The sequence below is a fragment of the Bombina bombina genome, chromosome 3 (assembly GCF_027579735.1).
Source record: "Bombina bombina isolate aBomBom1 chromosome 3, aBomBom1.pri, whole genome shotgun sequence".
Lineage (NCBI taxonomy): Eukaryota > Metazoa > Chordata > Amphibia > Anura > Bombinatoridae > Bombina > Bombina bombina.
Window position 1 is genome coordinate 446,987,194 of NC_069501.1, and position 25,484 is coordinate 447,012,677.

A 25,484-nucleotide genomic window follows, 5' to 3' on the forward strand; every position below is an offset into this window, starting at 1 on the left:
TACAGATTTTTACAAACCTGGCAGTAAAAGGCAAGAAGTGAACGTAGAGCAAACTTGTGCTCCATACCCCACTCCAATACCAGCGCTGTTTAAGTCAGCGGTGAGCTGGTCGTACGTGCTCGTGCACAATTTCCCCATAGACATCAATGGGGAGAGATGGCTGAGAAAAAGTCTAACACCTGCCAAAAAGCAGCGTTAATCTCAGTAACGCAGCCCCATTGATTCCTATGGGGAAATAAAAGTTATGTTTACACCTAACACCCTAACATGAACCCCGAGTCTAAACACCCCTAATCTTACACTTATTAACTCCTAATCTGCTGCCCCCGACATCACCGCCACCTACATTATACTTATTAACCCATAATTTGCTGCTCCGGACATCACCGCCACCTACATTATATTTATTAACCCCTAATCTGCTGCCCCCAACATCGCCGACACCTACATTATATTTATTAACCCCTAATCTGCCGCCCCCAATGTCGCCGCAACCTACCTACACTTATTAACCCCTAATCTGCCATCCCCAACGTCGCAGCCACTATTCTAAATTTATTAACCCCTAAACCTAAGTCTAACCCTAACACCCCCTAACTTAAATATAATTTAAATAAATCTACTATTACTATCCTAACACTAACCTCCGAAGAATGCGAGCTCAATCCTATGGAATGCGAGCTCAATCCTATTGGCTGATCCAATCAGCCAATAGGATTTTTTAATTCCAATTGGCTGATAGAATTCTATCAGCCAATCGGAATCTAAGGGACTCCATCTTGGATGACATCATTTAAAGGTACCTTCATTCGTCGTTAGTCTGTCGGATGAAGAGGATGCTCCGCGTCGGATGTCTTGAAAATGGACCCGCTCCATGCCGGAAGGATGAAGATAGAAGATGCCGTCTGGATGAAGACTTCTGCCCATCTGGAGGACCACTTCTGCCCGTCTAGAGGACCACTTCAGCCGGCTTCGCTGAAGACATCTTGCCGCTTGGATGAAGACTTCTCCCGGGAAGTGAATCTTCGGGGGTTAGTGTTAGGATTTTTTTAAGGGTGTATTGGGTGGGTTTATTTTTTAGGTTAGGGCTTTGGGCCTGCAAAAGAGCTAAATGCCCTTTTAAGGGCAATGCCCATCCAAATGCCCGTTTCAGGGCAATGGGGAGTTCAGGTTTTTTTAGTTAGGCTTTTATTTGGGGGTTGGTTGTGTGGGTGGTGGGTTTTACTGTTGGGGGGGTTGTTTGTATTTTTTTTACAGGTAAAAGCTGCTTTCTTTGGGGCAATGCCCCGCAAAAGGCCCTATTAAGGGCTATTGATAGTTTAGTTTAGGCTATGGGGGGGGTTATTTTGGGGGGGCTTTTTTATTTTGATAGGGCTGTTAGATTAGGTGTAATTAGTTTACAAATCTTGTAATTTGTTTTTTATTTTCTGTAATTTAGTGTTGTTTTTTTGTGATTTAGCTAACTTGATTTAATTTATTTAATTGTATTCAATGTAGGTAATTGATTTAATTGTAGTGTAGTGTTATGTGTTAGTATAACTTAGGTTAGGTTTTATTTTACAGGTAAATTTGTCTTTATTTTAGCTAGGTGGTAGTTATTAAATAGTTAATAACTATTTAATAACTATTCTACCTAGTTGAAATAAATACAAACTTGCCTGTAAAATAAAAATAAACCCTAAGCTAGATACAATGTAACTATTAGTTATATTGTAGCTAGCTTAGGGTTTATTGTATAGGTAAGTATTTAGTTTTAAATAGGAATAATTTAGATAATAATTGTAGGTTTTATTTAGATTTATTTTAATTATATTTAAGTTAGGGGGTGTTAGGGTTAGACTTAGGTTTACGGGTTAATACATTTAGAATAGTGGCTGCGACGTTGGGGGTGGCAGATTAGGGGTTAATAAGTGTAGGTAGGTTGCGGCGACATTGGGGGCAGCAGATTAGTGGTTAATAAATATAATGAAGGTGTCAGCGATGTTGGGGGCAGCAGATTAGGGGTTAATAAATGTAATGTAGGTGGTGTCGGTGTAGGGGTGGCAGATTAGGGGTTAATAACATAATGTAGGTGGTGGTGGGCTCCGGGAGTGGCGGTTTAGGGGTTAATACGTTTATTTTGTTGTGGCGGGGTCCGGGAACGGCGGTTTAGGGGTTAATAACTTTATTCAAGTTGTGATGGGCTCCGGGAGTGGCGGTTTTGGGGTAAAACAGTATAGTATAGTGGCAGTGTTTAGTGACAGTATACCAATAAAGCGGGGAAAAAGCCAAAGAGCAGCGAGATTGTTGACTGTTAGTTAACAACAGTCCGCTGCTCATCGCCCCATACTATATCTATATCTCACCCAGCTGCTAAGCTTAAAACTAGAGACTTCACTGGGATAAAGGACAGTCAAGAATTACATGTTAGTTGCATATTTATGGTTTTATTTTTCTGTTTGATCGTTTAATGTACCTTACATCTGAATAAAGACAATACAGTTTTAAAAAAAAATGGTACCTTAAAAAAAAACTAACAGTACCTAAAAAGAAAAAAAAAACTAGCAGTACATTAAAAAAACAACAACCTAACAGTACCTAAAATAAATAGCATTACAGGAAAAAAAAACAAAAAAAAACAGTTATGCCTATTCTAAAACTAAAGCCCCACTTAAAAAAAACCTCCCCAAAATAATAATAAAAAAAAAACTATACTAACACTAAACTATAGCAAAAGCACTTAAAAAGGTGCTTTGTTTAGGGTATTGCTCTAAAGTGACTTAACTCACTTTGAAACAAAAAACCCCATCCAAACACCATTTTTCAAGTAACCCCACCACTCACCCCAAAAAGTCGATCTAAAAGAAAGCCTAGTCGATCTAAAAATTGCCCTAAAAAGGGTATTTGACTGGGCATTGCCCTTGCATTTAGCTGATTATAGTCACCAAAGTTGAATCCTGACGGTGGCGCTCGATCTTTATCCTGGGAGTGGTCCATCTTCATCCCAGTGGTGGTAATTTATTTTCATCCTGGTGGCGGTCTTCTATCTTCATCCATCTTCTTATTTTCGATCACTGACGTCCTCTTTTTGCGGTTCTCTACCGCACACTGAATTTTGAATGTGAGGTACCCACTTTATATAGGGGTACCCTTGCATTCCTATTGGTTGATTTTCAAATTCAAATTTATATCAGTCAATAGAATTAAAGCTTTATCAATATAAAGGGCGTACTTCGCATTCAAAAATCAGTATGCGGCGGGTGACCGCATGAAGAGGATGTTGGTGACCCAAGATAAGAAGATGGATGAAGATACAAGACCGCTGCCGGGATAATGATAGAAGAACGCAGCCCATATGAAGATGCAGCACCGTTGGGATGAAGATGGAGTGCCATGGGGATAAAGATGGACCACTGCCAGGAGTAAGATGAAGTGCCGCTGCCCAGATTCAACTTTGGTCAGTACCATCTTTTTGGTTTAGTGATAGGATTTTAATTGGGTATGTTTTTTTTTTTTAGATTAGGTTTTTTTTGGGGGGCAACAAAAGAGCTAAATGACTTTCTAATGGCAATGACCAGCCAAATGTTCTTTTCAGGCCAATGCCCTACAAAAATCCCTTTTAAGGGCTATTGCTATAGTTACATTTTAGTATAGGTTTTTATTTTGGTTTGGTTTTTTTTAAGTGGGGCTTCAGTTTTAGAAAAACTGTTTTTTGTTTTTGATAATTAGTTTTTTCTGTAATGGTAGGTTTTTTATTTTCTGTAATGGTAATTACTTTTTTTAAGGTACGTTTTTTTTTCAGGTAAGGTTAGTTTTTTTGGGGGGTAACTTAAGGGGTGTAAGGTTAGGGGGGTTAGCTAGTTAAGGCGTTTAGAAGTTAAAGGCTATTTTGCAGTGGGGGTTGTGGCAGTTTAGGGGTTAATAGTGTAGAGGGTTAGTTTGTGATAGGGTTGTGGTGGTTTAGGGGTTTATAGAGTAGTGGGGTAGTTTTCAATGTCAGGTGTGGTGGTTTAGGGGTAAATAGTGTAGTGGGGTAGTTTGCGATGGGGGTTGTGATGGTTTAGGCATTAATAGAGTAGTTTAGGGCAACTGTTTCCTCTGGCCAAACTCTTTAATTGGAGCGATCACATTTACGTTCAATTTGTAATACGAGTGGATATTGACGCTCGTCGCCGCCCATAGAAAATATGGGAAGTATAAATGACTGCGAGTTCACGTAAAAGAATACAGATATCACGTTTATGCTCCTTGCGCTAACAATAGAGCTCCACTCGTAATCTGGCCCATTGTTGGATATCGAAAAAATCACCCACACCATGCGTGGACAGCATTGACTTCAGCAGTTACAATCCACCTGACCACAAGCTATTGACTAAATATAAAAAAAAATATAATGGGGCCATTAAATTCATGTTAAAACACACTGGATAAACAATAATGATATCCGCCATGGATTTGTGCATGTGTGCACCTAAAAAACAAGAAAGTTCTGCCCATACCAACAATGGGCTCATTTCCATTGGGTCGTAATTAGGTTTGCGTGAGGTCGCAAATCGTTAAATATGCTGTTGGAAGCAAATTCGTTTATAGGGGCCTATTTAACAAAGGTCTGTCGGACCTGATCCGACAGTACGGATCAGGTCTGACACACCTTGCTGAATGCGGAGAGCAATACGCTCTCCGTATTCAGCATTGCACCAGCAGCTTTAGACGGCTGCTACATAACTGGTGTTTCTGGTCTGGCGAGTCTACAGGCTTGCCAGAAACACGGACCCTCAAGCTCCATCCGGAGCTTGATAAATGGGCCCCACAGACTGCTTCCGTTGGTGCATTACACCTCAATATATATATTTATTTATTTATTTGCGTCCCATAGAAAGTATTAGATTAGAAAGCCATTGATTCCCATCATCTTAACTAAAAAAATCCATAAATAAAAGTGAAATACATCAGCCTAAACAAAAAGCTATCCTATATTATAAAAGACAAGTGTTTGTCTGAAGCCGTCATGCGCAGTTCAGACAAACACTTGCAGCTGATCGCACGCACACCCACCCGACAGCAAGCGCGAGGACCGGGCAGCACAGCTGATCGCACGCGCAGGGGTGAAACAAAGCAGCGCGAGGACCGGCAAGTGAAGGCGCACAGGGGAGAGAGAGAGAGAGAGAGAGAGAGAGAGAGAAGAGAGAGAGAGAGAGAGAGAGAGAGAGAGAGAGAGAGAGAGAGAGAGAGAGAGAGGTTGTTTACTAAGAGAATAATAATAATCACCTAGATTACGAGTTTTGCGGTACAGCTATACCGCGAAAGATTGGCCATTGCGCGTGGAATGGCCAGGAACGCATATTACGAGTCGCGGCGGTATAGCTATACCGCAAGCATTTTAGCCTTTAACGCAATGTCCATTCCGCATTAAAAAAAATTACATTTAAGTGCGGGATTTCCATAGCGCTGGTATTATAGGTTGTGCGTTCAGGCTAAAATGCTTGAGTTACAGCCTATACCGACACGATCCATACTAAAAATCTGAAAGCAGTAGTTATGGATTTTGTGTAACAAAAATATTTCACAAAACTCACAGCTAAAATGTTACAAAGTACACTAACACCTATAAACTACCTATTTACCCCTAAACTGCCGCCCTCCCGCATCGCAAACACTATTTAAAACTTATTAACCCCTAATCTGCTGCCCACCCACATCACGACTATTAAATAAATTTATTAACCCCTAATCTGCCGCCCACCCACATAGCCAACACTATTTAAATATGTTAACCCCTAAACCGCCGCTGCCCGACATTGCCACCACTATAATAAAGTTATTATTCCCTAAACCGCTGCTCCCCGACGTTTTGTAGGGCTATTAGATTAGATGTAATTGTTTTTATTTTTGATAATTTAATTTATTATTTTTTGTAATCTTAGTCGGCCAGATTACGAGTTTTGCGTTTGGAGCTATGCGGTGCTAACGAGCAGTTTTTTCTCAACGCTCACTTACCTGCAGCACTGGTATTACAGGTTTTTACAAACCCGGCGTTAAAAGGCAAGAAGTGAGCGTAGAGCAAAATTTTGCTGCATACCGCACTCCAATACCAGTGCTGCTTAAGTCAGTGGTGAGCTGGTCGTACGTGCTCGTGCACGATTTCCCCATAGACCTCAATGGGGAGAGCCGGCTGAGAAAAAGTCTAACACCTGACAAAAAGCAGTGTAAAACTCAATAACGCAGCCCCATTGATTCCTATCGGGAAAAACATTTTATGTTTACACCTAACACCCTAACATGAACCCCGAGTCTAAACACCCCTAATCTTACACTTATTAACTTCTAATCTTCCGCCCCCGACATCGCCGACACCTACATTATTCTTATTAACCCCTAATCTGCCGCTCCGGACACATCTGCCACCTACATTATACTTATTAACCCCTAATCTGCTGCCCCTAACATCGTTGTCACCTACATTATATTTATTAACCCCTAATCTGCCGCCCCAATGTCGCTGCCACTATATTAAATGTATTAACCCCTAAATCTAAGTCTAACCCAAATACCCCATAACTTAAATATAATTTAAATAAATCTACATAAAATTACTATAATTAACTAAATTATTCCTATTTAAAACTAAATACTTACCTATAAAATAAACCCTAAGCTAACTACAATATAACTAATAGTTACATTGTAGCTATCTTAGGGTTTATTTTTATTTTACAGGCAAGTTTGTATTTATTTTAACTAGGTAGAATAGTTAGTAAATAGTTATTAACTATTTAATAACTACCTAGCAAAAATAAATACAAATTGACCTGTGAAATAAAACCTAACCTAAGTTACAATAACACCTAACACTAAACTACAATTAAATAAATTAACTAAATTAAATACAATTAAACAAATTAAATTAGCTAAATCACAAAAACATACAAACACTAAATTACAGAAAATAAAAAAAACAAATGACAGATCTTTAAACTAATTACACCTAATCTAATAGCCCTATCAAAATAAAAAAAGCCCCCCAAAATAAAAAAACCCTAGCCTAAACTAAACTACCAATAGCCCTTAAAACCCACCACCCACACAACCAACCCCCCAAATAAAATACTAACTAAAAAAACCTATGCTCCCTATTGCCCTGAAAAGGGCATTTGGATGGGCAATTCCCTTAAAAGGGCATTTAGCTCTTATGCAGGCCCAAAGCCCTAACCTAAAAAATAAACCCACCCAATACACCCTTACAAAAATCCTAACACTAACCCCCGAAGATTCACTTACTGGGAGAAGTCTTCATCCAAGCGGCAAGATGTCCTCAACGAAGCCGGCAGAAGTGGTCCTCCAGACGGGCAGAAGTGGTCCTCCAGATGGGCAGAAGTCTTCATCCAGACAGCATCTTCTATCTTCATCCTTCCGGCGCGGAGCGGGTCCATCTTCAAGACATCCGACGCGGAGCATCCTCTTCAAACGACGGCTTCTTCGTAATAAATATCTCTTTAATTGACGTCATCCAAGATGGCGTCCCTTAGATTCCAATTGGCTGATAGAATTCTATCAGCCAATCGGAATTAAGGTAGAAAAAATCATATTGGCTAATTGGATCAGCCAATAGGATTGAACTTCAATCCTATTGGCTGATCCAATCAGCCAATAGGATTGAGCTTGCATTCTATTGGCTGATTGTAACAGCCAATAGAATGCCAGCTCAACCTATTGGCTGATTGCATCAGCCAATAGGATTTTTTCTACCTTAATTCCAATTGGCTGATAGAATACTATAAGCCAATCGGAAACTAAGGGACACCATCTTGGATGACGTCACTTAAAGAGATATTCATTACGAAGAAGCCGTCGTTTGAAGAGGATGCTCCGCGTCGGATGTCTTGAAGATGGACCCGCTCCGCGCCGGAAGGATGAAGATAGAAGATGACGTCTGGATGAAGACTTCTGCCCATCTGGAGGACCACTTCTGCCCATCTGGAGGACAACTTCTGCCGGCTTCGTTGAGGACATCTTGCCGCTTGGATGAAGACGTCTCCCGGTAAGTGAATCTTCGGGGGTTAGTGTTAGGATTTTTTTAAGGGTGTATTGGGTGGGTTTATTTTTTAGGTTAGGGCTTTGGGCCTGCAAAAGAGCTAAATGCCCTTTTAAGGGCAATGCCCATCCAAATGCCCTTTTCAGGGCAATGGGGAGCTTAGGTTTTTTTAGTTAGTATTTTATTTGGGGGGTTGGTTATGTGGGTGGTTTACTGTTGGGGGTGTTTGTATTTTTTTTTACAGGAAAAAGAGCAGATTTCTTTGGGGCAATGCCCCGCAAAAGGCCCTTTTAAGGGCTATTGGTAGTTTAGTTTAGGCTAGGGTTTTTTTATTTTGGGGGGCTTTTTTTATTTTGATAGGGCTATTAGATTAGGTGTAATTAGTTTAAAGATCTGTAATTTGTTTTTTATTTTCTGTAATTTAGTGTTGTTTTTTTTTGTAATTTAGCTAATTTAATTTATTTAATTGTATTTAATGTAGGGAATTTATTTAATTATAGTGTAGTGTTAGGTGTTAGTGTAACTTAGGTTAGGTTTTATTTTACAGGTAAATTTGTATTTTTTTTAGCTAGGTAGTTAATAAATAGTTATTAACTATTTAATAACTATTCTACCTAGTTAAAACAAATACAATCTTGCCTGTAAAATAAAAAATAAACCCTAAGCTAGCTACAATGTAACTATTAGTTATATAGTAGCTAGCTTAGGGTTTATTTTATAGGTAAATATTTAGTAATTTTCTTTAGATTTATTTAAATTATATTTAAGTTAAGGGGTGTTAGGGTTAGACTTAGATTTAGGGGTTAATACATTTAATATAGTGGCGGCGACGTTGGGGACGTCAGATTAGGGGTTAATAAATATAATGTAGGTGGCGGCGATGTTAGGGGTGGCAGATTAGGGGTTAATAATATTTAACTAGTGTTTGCGAGGCGGGAATGAGGCGGTTTAGGGGTTAATATGTTTATTCTAGTGGCGGCGATGTCCGGAGCGGCAGATTAGGGGTTAATAATTTTATTTTAGTATTTGCGATGCTGGAGGGCCTCGGTTTAGGGGTTAATAGGTAGTTTATGGGTGTTAGTGTACTTTTTAACACTTTAGTTATGAGTTTTATGCTACGGCGTTGTACCATAAAACTCAACTACTGACTTTAAAATGCGTTAGGAATCTTGGAAGTAGAGGGTGTACCGCTCACTTTTTGGCCTAATACCGGTGCTATGGAAGTCCCATAGAAAAAAGGGTTTACGAAGTTTACGTAAATCGGTTTGCGGTAAGGCCAAAAAAGTGTATGGGGCCCCTAAACCTGCAAGACTCATAATAGCAGCGGTAGTGAAAAAGCAGTGTTAGGACCTGTTAACGCTGCTTTTTCAGCTTACCGCAAAACTCGTAATCTAGCCAAGTGTTTTTTATTTTTCGTAATTTTAGTGTTAATTTTTATTTTTCATTTTTTTCTTAGGATTAGTTTTTTTTCATTTGTAATTTATGATTTTAAATTGGTAGTTTTTTATTTTATTAGAATAGTAAGGTTAGGTTAATTTATAGTTTAATGTTAGGTTTATTTTTATTTCACAGGTAAGTTTTTCTTTATTTAAATATAGTTATATTGTAATTTTAATTTAAAGTTAGGGGGTGTTAGGTTTAGGGGTTAATAGTTTAATTTAGTGTTTTGTGATGTGGGGGCGGTGGTTTAGGGGTTAATAGGTTTATTTAGTGGCAGCAATGTCGGGGAGCGGCGGTTTTTGGGGTTAATAACGTTATTATAGTGTTGGCGATGTCGGGGGAGGCGGATTAAGGGTTTTTAGACTAGGGGTTTATGTAAGGGTCTTAGCTTTAAATGTAACTTTCTTTCCCCCATAGACATCAATGGGGTAGCGATCGCCATTCCGCACTTTAGATGTTATTTTTTCTTCTAACACTTTCTCCGCATTGATGTCTATGGGGAAAAGCATGCACGAGCACATCAACTCAGCCCTCGTTTTTTGTGCGATTTGGAGCTTAACGCACCATATCGCACAACTGAAAGAGGCTTTTCAGTAACTCGTAATGGCAGCGCTTGAATAGGGAAATACAGCAAATTTTTTGGCATTATTATCGCACCCTGTTTAGCACAAAACTCGTAATCTTGGTGAATATGAATAATAAAAAGTTTACAAGCAAGATATTGGTTTACACATAAAATATGTGGTGTACTTGCCATAAATTCCGGTGATGAGGACTGAAATGCTGAGGAGAACAAAATGGCATCTGATGGATTGTAACAACATCGTGTACCAATCTGTGGGACAAATATAGTATAATAAATACAAACTTGAATTTACTAAAAAAAAATATTTACCAAGCAATTGAATTTATTTTGCCTTTACCTTCCCATTCTTGCCATCATTCCGCAACTCAGTCACTGGAATAATAAAATCCCCAATTATTTATTTTTAAGACCTACTGTAGGCACAATGTAAATGTAATATGGCATTGACAGCTCCAGAAATTAAATTTTAGGGGACGAAAGCACCGCCCCTGCAGAGCTCAGTGCATGTGAAAGGAAGATTGTGACAATTTAGGACAATGTCAGTGAGACTTGAGGATAGAGTTGCAGGTGTTTCATGGATGGAGACAGAACAGATGTAGGCAGAGTTGGGCAGAGGTGGGTGGTCTGGAGGGTAGTGACGTGGTTAAGGGTGTGGCTAGGCATAATGGGACAGCAGCAGGTATGGATGATTTAAAGCCCTGTAGAACAGTCACTAGCTGATGATGGATAGTGAAGTGCTTGATTCTAAATACAGACACAATAAGGAAAATATATCTTAACCCCTTGAGTGCTAACGATGGCTCTGAGCCGTCGCAGAGTTTCCCACTCTGGTGCTAACGACGGCTCAGAGCCGTCGCTAGCACTCTCCCACCTTGAGGGAGATCTGGGGGCTCCCACCCACTCCTACCCCGGTGATCGGGCCTGCATAGTGACAGGCATCGCCGGGGCTTCACGTTTTGCACGGTGACGTCACGCGCAATGACGTGATGAAGTCACCGTGCAACTTTATTAAAAAATTACAATACAAAGTATAGGGAAAGGGGGCATGCTGCTTAGACGCCTGTATCTCAGGCATCTAAGCAGCTTCGTATCTTCCGTCGCCAACGTCCTCTTCATGTGGTCACTCGGTGCACACTGAAGTTTGAATGCAAGGTTCACCCTTATATAGGGCTACCCTTGCATTACTATTGGCTGATTTTTAAATTCAAATTCAAATCAGCTGTTTTCAGCTACTTGACTGTAATGTGCTCTAATGCACTTACATATGTATACATATATATATATATATATATATATATATATATATATATATGTGTGTTTATATGTGTTTATAAATCTGTAAATACAAATATCCACACATATGAATCCATAAACACATATGTACAAGCATATTAATATATATATATATATATATATATATATACATATACATACATTCATATACATATTTAGACATATGTATGTATGAATATGTATGTTAAAGCCCTTTGCATGCCTTTTTTTTGTTCTAACACCTGAAACCTCATATCTTTAAGCCCTTATAACTTGTTTAATGTTTTATCAGACAGGGTTATTATTAGTGTTACTGTGCTTTTAAATGTATTTTTGCTGTTTTTTTGTGCAACTCGCGTAACCAGAGCTCTGAAGTTGTTCTACTTCTGAAGCACAAAAAGAGCCGTGATAAACCACTTATTACTTACGCACAGCAGTTAATGTACCACTTGACATCTAGCCCATTACACGATTCAAAAAAGTTGCACAAAACACATAAAAATACATTGTATAGTACAGTTACACTCATAATAACACTGTATGATAAAAATTATAAAAAAAAGATATTGCATAAAACAGTTGTAAGGGTTCAATGATATGTGGCAAAGGACTTGACAGCGATACCTACATACACTGTCTAAATATGTATATCTATGTACATATGTATGTATATGTTATGGGTAAAGTCAGATATCGGGTAATCCTAGGATTAACCTGGTAAAACTGACATTACCCTGCGGTTCTGGGTAAAGCCCAATGTAAAATCATACATCTGGCTTTACCTGGGTAATCCTAAAACAACACGAACATCACTATCTGCAGCCATTTTGCTCATCACTTCCTACAACCCACACATAATCCAGAAGCCGGTGTTGTAACATTTTAAACGATGCACTGTAATACCCCCATCTTCATTATCTTTTTTGCCTCCGCCTGGGGGGTTCAAGGGAGGTGAAGCCCCCCTTGTAAACCTCATTCCCCAAGGTTCACTTGGGGTGGATGCCAGATCATCGACAGGGTACCCCCCTTGAACCCCCCAATACAGAGGCAAAAAAAATATTGAAGGTGGGGATATTACAGTGCACCGTATATATGTGTAATGCTTTATCCAGAAGCGTTTGGGTAATCCTAGGATTACCTGGGTAAAGCCAGCTGTATGATATTTCATTGGGCTTTATGTAGAGTCACTGGGTAATGTCAGTATTACCCGGGTAATCCTAGGATATCTGAGTTTACCTGTAACATATATATATATATATATATATATATACAGTATCTCACAAAAGTGAGTACACCCCTCACATTTTTGTAAATATTTAATTATATCTTTTCATGTGACAACACTGAAGAAATGACACTTTGCTACAATGTAAAGTAGTGAGTGTACAACCTGTATAACAGTGTAAATTTGCTGTCCCCTCAAAATAACTCAACACAGCCATTAATGTCTAAACCGTTGACAACAAAAGTGACTCGTTAGTGTTACAAGGTCTCAGGTGTGAATGGGAGCAGGTGTGTTAAATGTGGTGTTATCTCTCTCGTACTAGTCACTGAAAGTTCAACATGGCACCTCATGGCAAAGAACTTTCTGCAAATCTGAAAAAAAGAATTGTTGCTCTACATAAAGATGGCCTAGGCTATAAGAAGATTGCCAAGACCCTGAAACTGAACTGCAGCATGGTGGGCAAGACCATACAGCGGTTTCACAGGACAGGTTCCACTCAGAAAAGGCCTTGCCATGGTCGACCAAAGAAGTTGAGTGCACGTGCTCAGCGTCATATCCAGAGGTTGTCTTTGGGAAATAGACCTATGAGTGCTGCCAGCATTGCTGCAGAGGTTGAAGGGATGGGGGGTCAGCCTGTCAGTGCTCAGACCATACGCTTGTCGTCATGGAGGAGTGGAAGAGGACTCGAGTGGCAATCTATGAAGCTCTGGTGAACTCCATGCCCAAGAGGGTTAAGTCAGTGCTGGAAAATAACGGTAGCCACACAAAATATTGACACTTTGGGCCCAATTTGGACATTTCCACTTAGGGGTGTAGTCACTTTTGGTTTAGACATTAATGGCTGTGTGTTGAGTTATTTTGAGGGGACAGCAAATTAACACTGTTATACAGGCTGTACACTCACTACTTTACATTGTAGCAAAGTGTCATTTCTTCAGTGTTGTCACATGAAAAGATATAATAAAATATTTACAAAAATGTGAGGGGTGTACTCACTTTTGTTAGATACTGTATATATATATATATAGTTGTGGTATAATGTCACTATGTTTTAATAGTCAGGGGTTAAAAGCTAGTAGGCCAGAGGGAAAAGTTACTAGTCCACTCACTGTTAAAAATGGGGAAAAGGTCAAATTTGTAAGTCGTCCAGGACTAGTGGACCACTTGATATTTCAAGCCCTGTATATGTGTGTGTTAATAAATGTGTACATATGTATTTATCTATTTATATGAGTATATATTTATTTACAGACATATGTAAACACATAAATACATATGTATACACATATAGACATATATATATAAAAGTGCATTGGAGCCCTTAGCGGTCAAGTAGCTGTAAACATGAAAAATCATAATTATGCAGTATTCATATTTAATAAAGTGTTTATGTATGTAATATTTCACATGCCAATGTTCTTCAGAAAGGGGAATAGTATGTTCTTTGTAATTTTTAATAGATATTCCTATACATATATGTATACTGTATATCTATACCTCTATATATATTTATATGTTTTATCAAAAATTTATCATATATAAATATATATATATATATATATATATATATATATATATGTGTGTATTTAAGAATAAATAGAACATGTGAACAACATTGGATAGTGAAATATTCATATTTCATGTTGGGTTAGCACACTTGAGTAAACGCAATCGGGTTTGCTTGCAAGTAATGATGTTTTTCTTCTCCATTTTCGTGCTCTATTTAAGACTATGGGGGTATATGTTCACAATATTTGAAGTTCGGCTTTTTGCTCGCAACGAGTTAGCGCTTGTGCGAAATCTTTTTACTTTCAACTTGTAATACACGCACTATCTGATGCATGCAAAAAGCTTACTTCTAGCGAATTACATTTTCAAACGGGAGCTCTAATTTGCGTTCCACTCGTATTCTAGCCTATTATAGGGAAATATAGAACATGTCATTTTATACAACTTTCTAATGTATTTCTTTTATGAAATTTGCTTCATTGTTTTGGTATCTTTGTTGAAGTACAACCACCAGTAGTGCATTGCTGCTCTTGAGACCACTAGCTATGTTTTCAACAAAGGATAATGAGGTAACCAAGAAAGATATCACAAGTAAATTAAGATGTTTAAAATTGAAAGCTCTATCTGAATCATGAAAGCTTAAGTTTAACTTATATTGATTTCCACATCCCTTTAATTTACAAAGAAAAGTAAGTTGTGTAAATACTAATATGAATAAAGCAGCATACGGAAGATACAAAATGTATAAACACCTTATCAATAGACCCAGGTTGCTCTCTGACCTTAGTAACCGTAAACTGCTGTTTGTATTGAAAGGGCTTCCTGTTTAATCCGATCAAGAATGTTTCACAGAATAAAAATCTGTTTACTTTTGCAATTTACTTGGCATGGTTTTTATTTCCTTAAATCAGATCCAGTAATTTCTCACATACACATATCTAAATATGTGTATTTATAAATATATATATATATATATATATATATATATATATATATATATATATATATATATATATAGTGCTCAAAAAACAAAGTATTGCAGTATGCAGTGATACCTTTTTTATTGGACTAACATAATATTTCAAAGACAAGCTTTGTATGTATTTATGTATTTATATGTGTATATATGCATTTACAAACATATATACATATATAAACACATATATACACATATATAAACACATACATACATATCTATACACACATATTTTTATATATATATATATATATATATATATATATATATATATATATATACAGGCAGTCCCCAGGTTACGAACAAGATCTGCAGGTTTGTTCTTAAGTTGAATTTGTATGTAAGTTGGAACAGATACTTTTTTTAGGTGAAACTCTAGCCAAACATGTTTTTAGTTTTAGATAGCATAGGGAAAAGTTTATTTTGCTATCTGTACCCCTGTTCAGAAAATTTCACATCACTTTCTGTCCTTGTGACAATTGGATTTTGAGTATTTTGGGTTATCCTGGAAAGAAGGATTGGTGATAAAGCTCTATTTTCTCAGTTTGTAAGTACAAGTTGTACTTAAGTCAGATGTCTGTAACCCGGGGACTGCCTGTATATATAAATATATATATATATATAGCTGTGCAAAAGTCTTTGGCCACCATTAGATTTGTTGTTTTAGCAACATTTAATGGCCATTCATACTTATTTTAAATTTCTTTATAACAGCTTGAATACCACATCTTGAGTATCCAGTTTGCTGATTTCCCTTTGAGAGTGGCCTTGCTGATCCAAAAGTATGAGTTTATGGCTGTCAAATTCTGTGATCTTATTAGAAAGCTTCCAATGTATTAAACTCATACCACAGGGCCGATTTATCAAGGGCCGAATGGCCCTGAATGCAACTATTTTCGTGCGAGCCTTTAGGCTTCTCGGAAACATAAGTTAAGAAGCAGCAATCTTAAGACCGCTGCTCCTTAACTCGTCCGCCACCTTTGAGGAGGGATTGACACCCTCTGCTAGCGGCTGATTAGTCGCGAATCTGCAGGGAGCAGTATTGCACAAGCATTTCTTGTTAATTGCTTGTGCAATGATAAATGCCGACAGTGTATGCTCGAATACGATCAGGTTGATTGACACCCCTAGCTAGCGGCCGATTGGCCACAAATCGGCAGGGGGCGGTATTGCACCAGCAGTTCACAAGAACTGCTGGTGCAATGATAAATGCCGAGAGCGTATGCTGTCGGCATTTATCGATGTGCAGCGGACAATCATAAATATGCCCCTTTGACATTAAATAGTTGACAAATACAGGCGTTAGTAATGACATTAATTAGGGTTCCATTCCATTAGGTTTATGAAAGCCAGGTTGCTGGGGAGGTCACACTAAATACTTATCTCTTTAGCCTATAAAAGCATTTTTTCTGTGTTTTTTTTTTTTTCTGTTGTTTATACTGCATACAATTATCCTGTATTTTCTGGTTGCATTCTAATAAAGAGACTGAGAAATTATTATATTATATTATTTCCCACTTGCAGTGGGATTTCCAGCTACCTTTTCAACAGAGCTAAACTAAGAGCTTCTAAGTAAGTTTTAAAACAGTTTTATACTAAATTTTTATATCAGTATCTGTGCATTTTATTCTTTATAGTAGTGTCTATTACATGCAGTTATATGAAAATGAGTGTATACTGTCCCTTTAACTGTGTATGTACTGTAAATATTTCACATGCCAATGTTCTTCACATAGGGAATATGTTCTAAGTATTTTTAAATAGATATCCCTATATATTTCTGTATATCTCTATATATCCTGCCCAAAATACAACACCAGTATACTATTGATTTTCACATTCCTGTAATTGTTTTGTTTTTTTACAGAGAAAAGGTAAGTTGTGTAATTACTAATATAAATAAAGCAATTTACGGAAGTTACAAAAAAAATAAACTCCTTAACAATTAGTAACCCTATATTGCTGTTTATATTGAAAGGGCTTCCAGTTTAACCCCTTAACGACGCATGTCGTACAGGGTACGTCGCACCCAACCTGGTCTTTAAAGACCAGCGACGTACCCTGTACGACATCAGGGTTTAAAGCGGCTGGAAGCGATCCTGATCGCTTCCAGCCGCTTTCAAGGTATTGCTGTGATGCCTCGACATTGAGGCATCACTGCAATACCTTTTTTCCAAAACCGATGCAGAGAGAGCCACTCTGTGGCCCTCTCTGCACCGGTAGTGATGGGCCCGATCGTTGGTGGGTGGGAGCAGCTTCAGGGAGGTGGCCCATCGCTACCCGGCATCCGGTTCCTGAATGTGCAATGTGCACGCCTGGCAGAGTTTCTGCCAGTACTTAAGATGGCGGGGACATTTGTGGGGTGGGGGAGGGAAGAGAGATGTTTGGGAGGGATCAGGGGGTGGGATCTCTCAGGTGGGAGGCTGATCTCTACACTAAAGCTAAAATTAACCCTGCAAGCTCTCTAAAAGCTATCTAATTAACCCCTGCACTGCTGGTCATAATACACGTGTGATGCGCAGCAGCATTTTGCAGCCTTCTAATTACCAAAAAGCAACACAAAAGCCATAAATGTCTGCTATTTCTGAACAAAGGGGATCCCAGAGAAGCATTTACAACCATTTATGCCATAATTGCACAAGTTGTTTGTAAATAATTTCAGTGAGAAACCTAAAATTGTAAAAAATTTAAAATTTTTTTTTATTTGATCGCATTTGGCGGTGACATGGTGGCATGAAATATACCAAGATGGGCCTAGATCAATACTTGGGGTTGTCTACTACACTACACTAAAGCTAAAATTAACCCTAGAAGCTCCCTACATGCTCCCTAATTAACCCCTTCACTGCTGGGCATAATACATGTGTGGTGCGCAGTGGCATTTAGCGGCCTTCTAATTACCAAAAAGCAATGCCAAAGCCATATATGTCTGCTATTTATGAACAAAGGGGATCCCATAGAAGCGTTTACAACCATTTATGCCATAATTGCACAAGTTGTTTGCAAATAATTTCAGTGAGAAACCTAAAGTTTGTGAAAAAAATTATGAAAAAGTGAATTTTTTCTTTATTTGATCTCATTTGGCGGTGAAATGGTGGCATGAAATATACCAAAATGGGCCTAGATCATTACTTTGGGATGTCTTCTAAAAAAAAATATATACATGTCAAGGGATATTCAGGGATTCCTGACTGATATCAGTGTTCCAATGTAACTAGCGCTAATTTTGAAAAAAAGTGGTTTGGAAATAGCAAAGTACTACTTGTACTTATTGCCCTATAACTTGCGAAAAACGCAAAGAACATGTAAATATTGGGTATTTCTAAACTCAGGACAAAATTTAGAAACTATTTAGCATGGGTGTTTTTTGGTGGTTGTAGATGTGTAACACATTTTGGGGGTCAAAGTTAGAAAAAGTGTGTTTTTTTCCATTTTTTCCTCATATTTTATAAATTTTTTTATAGTAAATTATAAGATATGTTGAAAATAATGGTATCTTTAGAAAGTCCATTTAATGGCGAGAAAAACGGTATATAATATGTGTGGATACAGTAAATGAGTAAGAGGAAAATTACAGCTAAACACAAACACAGCAGAAATGTAAAAATAGCCCTGGTCCTTAAGGGAAAGAAATTGAAAAATGGCCTTGTCCTTAAGGGGTTAATATAGTCAAGAATGTTTCACAGAATAAAAATCTGTTTACTTTTGCAATTTACTTGGCTTGACTTTCATTTCCTTAAAGATCAGATCCAGTAATTTCTTTATCGCGTTCTCCGATTTTATTCCACATTTGGCAATTTATTTTGCAGATCTTGTACCATTTCTAAATACACAAATGTACTTTTTTGTCTTTTTTTATATTCCCATAAATAAAGACATCCACTGTATATCACAATGTCAGAATCAAATGCTCATTTATGCACAATAATAGACACTTACGGCTAGATTTAGAGTTTGGCGTTAGCCGTCAAAAGCAGCGTTAAGGGGTCCTAACGCTGCTTTTTACCGCCCGCTGGTATTTAGAGTCAGCCAGGAAAGGGTCTACCGCTCACTTCCTTACCGCGACTCCAGGCTACCGCAGATCCCCTTACGTCAATTGCGTATCTTATCTTTTCTATGGGATCTGCCTAACGCTGGTATTTGGAGTCTTGGAAGAACTGAGCGGTAGACCCTCTACCGACAAGACTCCTACCGACAAAAAAAGTCAGTAGTTAAGAGCTTTATGGGCTAACGCCGGAATATAAAGCTCTTAACTACTGTGCTACAAAGTACACTAACACTCATAAACTACCTATGAACACCTAAACCGAGGCCCCCCCACATTGCAAACTCTATAATTACATTTTTTAACCCCTAATCTTCCGACCGGACATCGCTGCCACCTACATTATCCCTATGAACCCCTAATCTACTGCCCCTAACATCGCCGACACCTTTATTATATTTATTAAGCTACCTAACTACAATTATTAACCCCTAATCTGCCGACCGGACCTCCCCGCTACTATAATAAATGTATTAACCCCTAAACCGCCTCACTCCCGCCTCGCAAACACTATAATACATTTTATTAACCCCTAATCTGCCCTCCCTAACATCGCCGTCACCTACCTACAATTATTAACCCCTAATCTCCCGCCCGCACCGTCGCCGCTACTATAATAAAATTATTAACCCCTAAACCTAAGTCTAACCCTAACACCCCCTAACATAAATATAATTTAAATTAAACGAAATAATATTCCTATAATTAAATAATTTATTCCTATTTAAAACTAAATACTTACCTATAAAATAAACCCTAATATAGCTACAATATAAATAATAATTACATTGTATCTATTTTAGGATTTATATTTATTTTACAGGCAACTTTGTATTTATTTTAACTAGGTCCAATAGCTATTAAATAGTTATTAACTATTTAATAGCTACCTAGTTAAAATAATTACAAAATTGCATGTAAAATAAATCCTAACAATTACAAGTTACAATTAAATCTAACACTACACTATCATTAAATGGATTAAATAAATTACCTGCAATTAGCTAAACTAAAATTCAATTAAATAAACTAATCTATAATACAAAAAAACCCCACTAAATTACAAAAAATAAAAAAATATTACAAGAATTTTAATCTAATTACACCTAATCTAAGCCCCCTAATAAAATAAAAAAGCCCCCCAAAATAAAAAAATTCCCTACCCTATTCTAAATTACAAAAGTAATCAGCTCTATTACCAGCCCTTAAAAGGGCTTTTTGCGGGGCATTGCCCCAAAGTAATCAGCTCTTTACCTTTAAAAGAAAATACAATACCCCCCCAACATTACAACCCACCACCCACATACCCCTACTATAAAACCCACCCAAACCCCCCTTAAAAAAACCCTGAAGATCTCCCTACCTTGAGTCGTCTTCACTCAGCCGAGCCGAAGTCTTCATCCAATCCGGGCGATGTGGTCCTCCATCCGGTAGAAGTCTTGATCCAAGCGGCAAAGAAGAGGTCCTCCATCCGGGCGAAGTCTTGATCCAAGCGGCAAAGAAGAGGTCTTCCATCCGGGCGATGTCTTCTTCCAAGCGGCATCTTCTATCTTCTGTCTTCCGGATCCATCTTCATCCCGCCGACGCGAAACATCCCTCCTTCCCCGATGGACTAACGATGAATGAAGGTTCCTTTAAGGGACGTCATCCAAGATGGCGTCCCTCGAATTCCGATTGGCTGATAGGATTCTATCAGCCAATAGGAATTAAGGTAGGAAAAATCTGATTGGCTGATTCATGAAGTTCAATTTGATTGGCTCATCCAATCAGCCAATCAGATTGAGCTTGCATTCTATTGGCTGTTGCGATCAGCCAATAGAATGCAACATCAATCTGATTGGCTGATTGAATCAGCCAATCAGATTTTTCCTACCTTAATTCCGATTGGCTGATAGAATCCTATCAGCCAATCGGAATTCGAGGGATGCCATCTTGGATGATGTCCCTTAAAGGAACCTTCATTCGTTGTTAGTCCGTCGGGGAAGGAGGATGTTCCGCGTCGGCGGGATGAAGATGGATCCGGAAGACAGAAGATAGAAGATGACGCTTGGAAGAAGACATCGCCTGGATGGATGACCTCTTCTTTGCTGCTTGGATCAAGACTTCTACCGGATGGAGGACCACATACCCCGGATTGGATGAAGACTGTGGCTCGGCTGAGTGAAGACGACTCAAGGTAGGGAGATCTTCAGGGGGTTAGTGATAGTTTTTTTTAAGGGGGGTTTGGGTGGGTTAGAATAGGGGTATGTGGGTTGTAATGTTGGGGGGGTATTATATTTTCTTTTACAGGTAAAAGAGCTGATTACTTTGTGGCAATGCCCCGCAAAAAGCCATTTTTTGGGCTGGTAATAGAGCTGATTACTTTTGTAATTTAGAATAGTGTAGGGAATTTTTTTTATTTTGGGGGTTTTTCTTATTTTATTAGGGGGCTTAGATTAGGTGTAATTAGATTAAAATTCTTGTAATATTTTTTATATTTTTTGTAATTTTTTTTGTATTATAGATTAGTTTATTTAATTGTATTTTAGTTTAGCTAATTGTAGGTCATTTATTTAATTAATTTAATGATAGTGTAGTGTTAGGTTTAATTGTAACTTAGTTTAGGATTTATTTTACATGTAATTTTGTAATTATTTTAACTAGGTAGCTATTAAATAGTTAATAACTATTTAATAGCTATTGTAACTAGTTAAAATAAATACAAAGTTGCCTGTAAAATAAATATAAATCCTAAAATAGATATAATGTAATTATTATTTATATTGTAGCTATATAAGGGTTTATTTTATAGGTAAGTATTTAGTTTTAAATAGGAATAATTTATTTAATTATAGGAATATTATTTTGTTTAATTTAAATTACATTTATGTTAGGGGGGTGTTAGGTTTAGGGTTAGACTTCGGTTTAGGGGTTAATAACTTTATTATAGTAGCAGCGACGTTGCGGGCGGGAGAATAGGGCTTAATAATTGTAGGTAGGTGGCGGCGATGTTAGGGAGGGCAGATTAGGGGTTAATAAAATGTATTATAGTGTTTGCGAGGCGGGAGTGCGGCGGTTAATACATTTATTATAGTGGCGGCGAGGTCCGGTCGGCAGATTAGGGGTTAATACTTGTAGTTAGGTTGCATTGACGTTGGGGGGGCAGATTAGGGGTTAATAAATATAATATAGGTGTCGGCTATGTTAGGGGCAGTAGATTAGGGGTTCATAGGGATAATGTATGTGGCGGCGGTGTCCGGTCGGCAGATTAGGGGTTAATAATAAAATGCAGGTGTCAGCGATAGCGGGGGCGAAAGATTAGGGGTTAATAAGTGTAAGGTTAGGGGTGTTTAGACTCGGGGTTCATGTTCGGGTGTTAGGTGTAGACTTAGAAAGTGTTTCCCCATAGGAAACAATGGGGCTGCATTAGGAGCTGAACACTGCTTTTTTGCAGGTGTTAGGTTTTTTTTCAGCCCAAACTGCCCCATTGTTTCCTATGGGGATATCGTGCACGAGCACGTTTTGACAGCTTACCACTACCGTAAGCAACGCTGGTATTGAGGGTTGAAGTGGATCTAAATTATGCCCAACGCTCCCTTTTCTGAGCCGAACACTGCCACTCAGACAACTCTCAATACCAGCGTTGTTTAAAGGGTGCGCTGGAAAAAAAGCAGCGTTAGCTACGTGGGTCTTTACCGACAAAACTCTAAATCTAGGCGTTATTTTTAATAGCTACTGAACATTGCTACTTTTTCTTCTGTGTATTAACAGTTTAACTAAATAACACACTTGCCCTTTTTAAAGGGATACTGAAACCAAATGTATTCTTTCATTTTTCATTTTTTCTTCATTCTCTTGGAATCTGTATCTGAAAAAGCAGGAATGTAAGGTTACGAGCTGGCCCATTTTTATTTCAGCACCCTGGGTAGCGCTTGCTGATTGGTGGCTACATTTAGCCACCAATATGCATGCGCTACCCAGGTGCGGAACCAAAGATTGGCCGGCTCGTAAACTCACATTCCTGCTTTTTCAAATAAAGATACAAAGAGAACAAAGAAACATTGATAATATGAGTCAAATAGAAAGTTGTTTTAAATTGCCTGCTCTATCTGAATCGTGAAAGAAAAAATGTGGGTTCAGTGTCCCTTTAAGCGTCCTTCAAGGGACACTGCATCCACATTTTTTATTTTGTGGTTCAGACTCTGGACAGCACTTTTTTTTGAATTTATTCACCAATCACCAAGGACAACCCAGGTTGTTCACCAAAAATGGGCCGGCATCTAAACTTACATTGTTGCATTTCAAATAAAGATACCAAGAGAATTAAGAAAATTTGATAATAGGAGTAAATTAGAAAGTTGATTAAAATGTAATGCTCTATCTGAATCACAAAAGAAAAAATGTGGGTACAGTGTCCCTTTCATTTTAATGGGACACAATATTAAACAGGTTAGATGAGGTTAATTAAAAGACAGATGATCTGTGATCTACTAATGGAAAAATATCCTGTGCCTTATGCTTATATGGAAAACAGAAAGTAAAATAATAGGCATCCTGTAGTACTAGTTGAATCAGATTAGGACCTTAATAATAGTTGCAGTAAAAATGAACTGTCTGACAAGAAACACGTCATGAAAGTTTCTCCCACACATAACAAACATATCAACTTTCGATTAGCTAGTGCTTTCCCCTCATTGGCATTCAAGGTGCAATCATTTGTTTAACCCTAACATTAGCCCTGCAATTAACCCTAGCCCTTCTCAAAAGCTAATCTTAACCCCAATTTGTAACCATAGCAAGTTCCTCTTAACCCTTACCTTTCATTAGATTTAGCTTGATAGTAAAATCCTGGTAGCAGTGATCTTGCAGTATAAATATAGCACTGCATGTGAGATGTAGGAGGCACATAGCAGCTTAGGAATATAGTTATCCAAAAAAATGTACAGGGATTCAGTATGTAGTTGGAATAAAGGATCACAGAACAAGCAGAGGTACACAAAATAATACAGATGAGTACAAAAAAGGACAAAGGTCCATGGTCACAATATACAAAATAAGGTGCACAAGAGACAAGAGAATAGCACAGTAAGGCAAGCATAGAATAAAATAAATTTAAAAGGGACCAAAATATTAGTTGTGGGGAAAAAAACTACAAAAGAGAAGAGTCAGAAAGAAAATTACAGTTTCATAAAAAGAGTCTCAAAATAACTATTTAATATTGCAAACTGTATAGAAAACCCTTTATACAGTGTCTATAACTTAAAACATAATACACTGATAAATGATTTTACTTCAATTTATGATGGTATCCAGTATCAACATGCTTTTTAATGTTACAACATTTTTATACAATAATTATGCACAATATATACTGTACTGCTAATCAGTAAACCATACCATAGTATAATGCTGAGTATCTGGACAATAAAAATGAATATATTGCACTATATCATGATGCTGAAAAACTGTACATGATAATATATTTGTTACATATAATAATAATACTGAATATTATCCCACTTTATTCTAAGTATCCTCATTATTACTACCTTTACCATACTGATATACTCACAGCAGATTATTATTGTCCCATAGACAGCAGCAATGTGAAACTGGAAGCAATCAAAAGTAGCTAAGAAATAAAAGACTGAAGAGGGTGGGGATTGACATAAGAAGGTTTTACCTGTACAAATAAAGGAAGAGATTAAAGATGTTAATTCAAGATCAATTTGTTTATTAAAATTCCACAGTTTCAACAGAAAAGCTCATGGGTAAAATACCTGTTTTCGAAATAGAAACTGAGTAGTCACCTAAACTGACTGATGCAATATTTCTTTCTATTGTTTTTTTTTTTTTTTTTAAAGAGCAGATTCCATTTTGGCATGATCTGAAAACAAATTAGAGTTCTGCGGCCAAAGGGGTGCGTTAGCTACGCATGCTTTTTTTCCCACGCACCTTTTAAATACCGCTGGTATTTAGAGTTCACAGAATGGCTGGGTTTTCAGTGCGTTAGGCTCCAAAAAGGGCAACTCAACATACCACTGCAACTCTAGATACCAGCGGTGCTTACGGACGCGGCCAGCTTCAAAAACGTGATCGTGCACGATTCCCCCATAGAAAACAATGGGGCCATTTGAGCTGAAAAAAAACCTAACACCTGCAAAAAAGCCGCGTTCAGCTCCTAACGCAGCCCCATTGTTTTCTATGGGGAAACACTTCCTACGTCGGCACCTAACACTCTAACATGTACCCCGAGTCTAAACACCCCTAACCTTACACTTATTAACCCCTAATCTGCAGCCCCCGCTATCGCTGACACCTGCATATTATTATTAACCCCTAATCTGCCGCTCCGTACACCACCGCCACCTACATTATAGCTATGTACCCCTAATCTGCTGCCCCTAACACCGCCGACCCCTATATTATATTTATTAACCC

The 25,484-nt window shown here is 37.9% G+C and overlaps 1 protein-coding gene across 1 annotated transcript in view; it reads right to left on the minus strand.

Annotated features, from left to right (window-relative positions):
- The window catches only part of LOC128651692 (C4b-binding protein alpha chain), a 239,370-nt gene extending 214,671 nt beyond the window's left edge, over positions 1 to 24,699 (minus strand). The window contains exons 1-2 of the mRNA XM_053704679.1: positions 24,616 to 24,699; positions 10,206 to 10,286 (exon numbers count right to left, since the gene is read on the minus strand). Of these exons, the coding sequence (XP_053560654.1) occupies positions 10,206 to 10,275 (70 nt within the window). The 5' untranslated portion in view covers positions 10,276 to 10,286; positions 24,616 to 24,699. The remainder of the gene's footprint in view (positions 1 to 10,205; positions 10,287 to 24,615) is intronic.
- Positions 24,700 to 25,484: the final 785 nt, after the last annotated feature.